Source organism: Larimichthys crocea, chromosome XIV (assembly GCF_000972845.2).
Source record: "Larimichthys crocea isolate SSNF chromosome XIV, L_crocea_2.0, whole genome shotgun sequence".
NCBI lineage: Eukaryota > Metazoa > Chordata > Actinopteri > Sciaenidae > Larimichthys > Larimichthys crocea.
Genome location: NC_040024.1, coordinates 7,610,700 through 7,617,699, shown reverse-complemented (window position 1 = coordinate 7,617,699; position 7,000 = coordinate 7,610,700). Strand labels below are relative to the sequence as shown.

The 7,000-nt window shown below is 39.0% G+C and overlaps 1 protein-coding gene across 2 annotated transcripts in view; it reads right to left on the bottom strand.

Moving 5' to 3' along the window:
- Positions 1–3,751: 3,751 nt before the first annotated feature.
- The window catches only part of LOC113747581 (butyrophilin subfamily 1 member A1-like), a 14,701-nt gene continuing 11,452 nt past the window's right edge, over positions 3,752–7,000 (bottom strand). For both annotated transcript variants that reach the window (XM_027287632.1, XM_027287633.1), the window contains 5 exons: positions 6,349–6,474; positions 6,015–6,230; positions 5,661–5,936; positions 5,440–5,538; positions 3,752–5,081 (listed from right to left, as the gene is read on the bottom strand). In XM_027287632.1, the coding sequence (XP_027143433.1) occupies positions 5,047–5,081; positions 5,440–5,538; positions 5,661–5,936; positions 6,015–6,230; positions 6,349–6,474 (752 nt within the window). In that variant the 3' untranslated portion in view covers positions 3,752–5,046. The remainder of the gene's footprint in view (positions 5,082–5,439; positions 5,539–5,660; positions 5,937–6,014; positions 6,231–6,348; positions 6,475–7,000) is intronic.

The window sequence follows — 7,000 nt, the reverse complement described above, 5'->3', positions numbered from 1 at the left end:
ATATCTCTGCTGGATGATCACATGTTGATTCCTGAGACTGAATCTTCTTTGTGTATGCAAAAGTCAAACAGCTGTTTGGCGTTCAGATATTCAGTCTTTCGCAATAACAGAAAAATGAGCCAAGTATGCAAGTGGAAACCGAGAGAGAGAGGGCTGGAAATCATGTCGACTCTACATATGATAATGATTCCTCCATGTTCATGTTCAAAGTGCAAATGTCTGCATGCACAGATGAGTCAACACTTCAGAGATTTCCTCGTCAACCCTGGGACTAAAATATATCGGCAATAGCTGCAAACAAGCAGATGAATCCATGTGTTCGTGCACACATTAACTCTGCAGCCAACTGTAGCTGCTGTTAGTTAATTAATAGGATCCTATCACATCCGGACTATCTAGACCAAAAATAGATGGATAAATAGATACTTTGACCATAGTTTTATTTGCAGCTGCAATCTTAACCACATCATAGTTACCATGTGCAAATATTGAGATTACTGGGAATAGGTTGTTATTGAAAGTGTTGGTAGGGTAATAGGATTAAAATAGCACCCACTGGTGTACTGTTGGGAGTCTGCTTATTTATACTTTTGGACATGTTTTAGCCGTAACTCATTAAATCAAGACAATAATCCATTGTCTGGTGTCATCATCAAACTGTTTACTGTTCTTCGGGACACGTGAAGAGTTCATGCTCCCGTGGACTGTCTGTGGGTGTCAAAACTTGGCTGCTCTCTCCACATCGCTGTCCATCAAATGCTGGGTTGAAGACATCTGGCACTCTGTCCTTGCACACAATGTTCTTCACACAAGCTGTACTGGCCAAGTCGCAACATTTCACTCTGTGTGAAAGTGTGTGTCGGTCTTTTTAGAAATATGATGATTAGGGTTGGGCACGTCGGCTGATCACCGATTCACGTTGAGTCAATCGGTGCCAAATTTTGGCACACGTGAAAGCATTTGGCTACAAGAGAGCGCGACTAATTTTATGAAACCCCTGCAGCTTGTTGAAGACACCGTTACGTAGGTTACGTAAGGATTTAGCTTTTTTCAGGAGCTGAGAAACTTTACTTACTTTGTTATGAAACCAATAGTGCACAATTTGCAAGCACTGTAAAGGTAAAGAAAATCGGCATCAACCCCAATGTTGGTTCAGTTTGTCAACTACATTTGTAAATCGTGCATCAACTAAATGTCACAGACGCTGGAGATAGGAACCAAATGAAGATGACAAATGATTACAGGGACGTGATGTGAAGCAGGCAAGAATCCAAAGTCCAATAAACAGGCAAAAGGTTAGAATGAGATGAGTCACTGTAAGGCTGATTACGGAATTTTACAAGATAATAGTCTAGACCAGACTGCTAAGCCCGGCTCTGTTGCACCACTAATAGCAGATCCAGTTAGTTAGTTAACAGTTTATTGGCATGTGCCGAAGAATGCAGGATGAGTCATCAATGACAAACTCTAAAACACCACGAAGAATACCTGAAAATACTGAAGACATGACCTCAGATATATGTAAGAATTCATGACTTTAAATATAGTGTGACTGATGATTGTATTCACTGTGCTCATATCTGCTTCGTGCCAACATGCAGCTGGTCAGTGCCCTTCCTTCCACATCTGTAACTGCAGTTCACACTGTTCAAACATACAGAAAACGCTGACTGCATGTATGAAGAACGAGAAGTGTTCTCTTTAGCATGCGCACCAGTCTGTGTTGCACCTAACCCTGACATGTGTATGAATTTAGATATTTTATTTTGAAACTGCAGATCAAGGTTGTTTTTTGTAATTCACTTTTTATTGCTTTTCAACAGCGCAACAAAAGGAACAACGTACATGAACTTGAACGAGAACAAAACAACATATTTCTGACATAAGACACACAGAGAAGAAAAGTATTACTCCCTTGCATAAGCTAAACTAATACGAACATAAAAATAATGACATGTCTACATGCACATGGTGCAGATCAAGGTTTTAAGGAAGCAAAGCTGACCTATATTTTAAACGTTCACTCCAACTGTTTGGTCAAACATTAGCAAACCCAAAATGCAAACAGAAGCCAGAGAGTTTAAACTGTTTATTTAAAAAGAAAAAAAAAAAAAGATCAGAGGTGATTGCAGGTTGAGATCTTGCATTGAAGGAAATTCAGGGTCCAAAAACAGGAGCAGAGACGAGACAAGGCCGGACGTGGATGCCGATTTGCCGAGGCACAAGGACTGATCAAGGTTAACAGGCATCACAAAACAAGTTTCAATAAATAGTTCTTGTGTCATCACAAGAGAGACTGAACCGGTCTTTTATCCTGTGCAGGTTGATCGGATGATTAGAAAAAGGTGTTGTGGTGATCAGCCAGGTGAGAGAGGAAACGCCGAGCAAAAGGGAAGGAGAACACCAAGCACCAACTCTCTGGCCAATGCAGAAGTGCAGTTCCTCGAGTGGCCACTTGAGGCTGTGTTGTTAGAACAGTGACTTTGTGGGGACCCCCTTTCCACCCGGGGACATATCAGGTCCCCACAAGGTTAACATTTTAGTTCTGGGTTGAAGGAATGCCTCTTCCTGAGTGATCTGTATCTTTGAGCTGGAGTCAGAACTTGCTTACATCCATGTTTTACACAGTCTATGGAAAACACTGGTAAGTAACATGTGTTTTGAAACCGGGCTTTAAACTCATCTGGTTTCACTTACGGATTACATCATTTACTGTGCAAACTCAGTGGATGACTGAAGATGATGAAGAATGGGTCAAGTGTGTTACATTAATCGATGAATTGATCCAAACTTTTGCAGGTGAAACCATGATTATTTCAGTACGTTCAGAGCGGCGCTGACACGTGTCTGCATGTGTTCACATATCTTCAGTGGTCAAAGTCAATATTATCAGGCCTACATGGAGCGTGTCTGTGTTTATTCCTGTCTGTTTGCTTCCTCGGATGTATGTAACACAGGTCATGTATTTTTGTACGTTTAACGTCGGTAAACTTTGAACTCCAAACACCACGTTTCAAAGTTTAACATAGGTTCATTTGTTCTCCTTTGAAGCTTTTCTTTAATATTGATTTTTCTTGAAGAAATTAAACTGAAATGTCTTAAACTATTGAATGTATTGCCTCATCCAATAGTAAGATAAATTTGTCTTTTTTTTTTTTGGTTAAAAACCTGTAAAGCAAATTACCTTCCCACTGGCCAATAATGAGCCATTATTATGCCTAAGAAAAGCTGCAGCTGGCTTGCTTACTAAAAGATTGTCTCACTTTGCATACTTCCATACTTAAACTTGCTATTTTCAGTACACAAGTGCGTTCACACTGTGTACTGTGCGTACTCGGATGGTGCACTCACAATGGTTTAAAAAGTTGATTGTGGAAGGCCCCCAATGGGCGTCATTTTGGCTATGACGCCAAAGTGGATAGACAATATATGGTGTTATACGAATGTAAGTTGTGTATATATGATTTATATTTATAGTTTGGCAGTCAAATGTTGGCACTAATGCTCCACCATGTTGCAATTCAGTGAAGAAGTAGAAGAAGCCAGGGACATTTAAAGGCTGAAATCAGACTCGGACATCATAATTATCCCATGATCTCGAGGAAAAAATGTTTTGTCATAAAGATTTCGTTTTCCCAAGATAAATTAACCTGTTGATGAGAAATTGAGCTTTGTACCAAAATATCTGACCCGTGAAGTCGAGATAATGGATTATGCATTAAAAAAATAAACGCAAAATATGAAGAAGACTTTTATTTTTATCAGGAAGATTACAACATTCTTTATTTACATTTAGACAGTTCTTTGTTGTTAAGTAACGTAACACGAGCTCCTCTGCTGACATTCAAACATCAGCAACAACAGTCTAGATATTCAGTTTTAGCTGATCTGGGCCTTGAGTTAACATTCCTTCTCTGTTTTCAACTTTAGTTTGGAAACAAAGTTGAAAAGGACACGAGGTCCAGAGTCAAAACTATATTTCAGTTTGACAAGCATCAGCAACACATTTCACATCTATCAACGTTTCATTGTTTTAAATGTTCACGAGGCCACAAGGTTTGTTCATCCACTTTCTGTATGTTTGCAGGAGCTTTGCACTGAGGAGGTTTTAAAAATACTACATTATACTATACTGTACTATATAACTCATATATATGTATATGTAAATCTAAAAATTAAACAAATAAAATATATAAAACCTGTGAGGTGAATGAACACAGAGGGTAAGAAGTAAAAAGAAAGGAAGGCTCAGCAGTGAACACAGACTGTTTCAGAGACCACAGTAGCTGAAATACTAAATATAACGTTCATCATGTCCTGAACGTTTTTCATTTGAGATAACCCGAAGCCATGAACTCACAATGACACCACATTTACTACTACTGTGTACATGTACCACCACCTGCTGGATACTCCACAAACAAAACATTTGAATCTTCATTATGACTTCAAATGGCATTAGACTTATTCAACAGCTTAAAATGATATGATTTTATATATATAATTTCACACTCATGCTGCCTGAAAGAATCTCATGACAACGTAAATAAAATTGATATGAGAGTCAAATGCACCTGTTATAACATTAGAAAATATCTCGTTTTCCAGAAATAAAAAAATAATAAAATTTGAGAAACGTGAAAATATTACACAAATATGTCAAAGAAAAAACTTTCTACAACAATGAACAATTGTAAATCAACAGAGGAAATAAATGAATATAATGAACACAGGAAAAAGTAAGTGAGATGTAAATATGAGTGTGTTCCTATGTCTCATCATATCAGAGGACAGAAAAAGATGGAAAATATCAAAGTGTCACTCTGATTTCCTCCGCTGTTTTTTTCTGTCACCTCCTGGTTGTTTCTGGTCACGACAGGTTTTTAGTCCATGTTCAGAACTGTCTTGCTGTATTCAAACGGTCTTTGGTCTCATATCCGTGGTCTTCGATGCTGGTCCCTCAGTCGCTTCTTACTGTCCAACATGGGATGGTGTTCACAAACATCCACATTTGCATCATCCTTCTTGACTTCTGGCTTTCCTGTTTTAGTGAATGTACTTAACATTTCTTATCCTGCGCCCTGTGTGGAAACAGAGGAAAAAAATATGAAAACTGAACTGGAATATTTTTTGGAATCACAGACAATTGTATATATTTTTTTTCCTTTCTCATTTTAAGATGGTGATCTGCAATTTGCCATCTGAGATCACAACTGACACTTTTATCAACTTTAGTGAACTAATTAATAAAAACAAATTAATCCAATGAACGGTCAATTGTGCTGAACAGTACTCAGTTAAACTTGAAGTAAGCTGCCAGGTGTCTGTTTAACTTCAATCATGAACATTGTGTTATATAATCTGTTGATCCAACGTATCACTACAGCCAATGAAGAGCTCTGACAGCAACTCAACATGAAAAATGAAAATGTGACTCACAGTTATATGCCCAAATGGAAACACAGAGCAGCAGAAAAACAGTGAAAACAAGAGTGATGATGATGCTTCTCATGATCTCTGTATGACTCGAAGACTGAACTGTGAAGACATGATTTGAAATGAAACAACACAGAACAGAACGACATTTTTTTAATCAAACTCGACCTCAACTGTTAAAGAACAGAAACAATATGTTGAATTTATTTTGAACTCTTTATAACCTGGAACATAGAAGTGTGTCTCTCTGGTCTGCTTGATGTTCTTCTGTTGGACTCTACAGGTGAAGTTGTCGCTCTTCTCCACAGTCAATCTTCTGCTGACATTATAGAGGTCATCAGGACCTCTGACTGTCTCTGTAGGTCCAGAAGAGAGGAGGTTTCCCTCATCGTCCAGCCAGAACACCTCAGGCTCTGGATACCAGCCTTTAGCCTCACACTGTAAAACCACCTCTCTGTTCTCATTGGAGACAAACTCTATGACGGGCGTGGAGACGACACCTGATGACCAGAGAGGAGGAATTATAACATACGTCACTGATTTGTATCAAACTGCTCGTGGCAGCAAGTCTGACTTACCAACACTGAGTTGGATGGACGCTTTCTTCTTCATTGATGGAAGATGACATTGGTATTCTCCTGCATCAGAAAGTTTCACTCTGAAGATTTTCATGGAGACGTTTCCGTTCTTCAGTTCATCCACAAACAGAGCGGTGTGGTAATGATAAAATCGATTTTGTTTCTTAAAATTCAGTCGTCCATCTTGGTGAACATGGATGTACTTTGGGTCTAAACCAGGTCTGGTCCATATCACGGTCTTTGAACTGACATCGATGGGAGGTTCAAGGTGACATGGTAGAATGACATCATCACCAGCCAGGGCCACGATTGGTTGATGTGTTTGGGTCTAAACCAGGTCTGGTCCATATCACGGTCTTTGAACTGACATCGATGGGAGGTTCAAGGTGACATGGTAGAATGACATCATCACCAGCCAGGGCCACGATTGGTTGATGTGGACAAATTAACTCTGCTTGCTCTGCAAGGAAACAAGAAACAGAAACAAACATGAACAACAGTGAAAAGTAGAGAAGGTGAGAGCGGCCGTGCTTTCTCCAGATAACGACATCATTTCTTTATTTATCAAGTCTTTTGTCTCCTGTGTACGGTGGCCGGGAACCCTCAATGCTGCAAATAAAAGAAACGCTGCAAACAAAAAGAAACAGCGCTGCAAATAAAAGAAAGAAACGCCGCTGCAAATAAAAAACTTCACAACGGAAGTGAATTACCGGGGACTATTTTTGCCGGTGCACCTGTAGTTTTTTATGTGAGCGAAGAAGAAGAAGAAGAAGTACAGAAGCGTATTGCATTCACTTGAAAAAAAATAATTAGACACATTAGGCACTTCTGAGATCAATAACTCTTAATTGAAACGTTGTTAAAACACAAAACGCATATTTTCAACCATAGTAAGACAGACAACGAGCTACAACCTAATGTTCATCACAACGAGCTACAACCTAATGTTCATCAGAACAAGCTACAACCTAATGTTCATCACAACA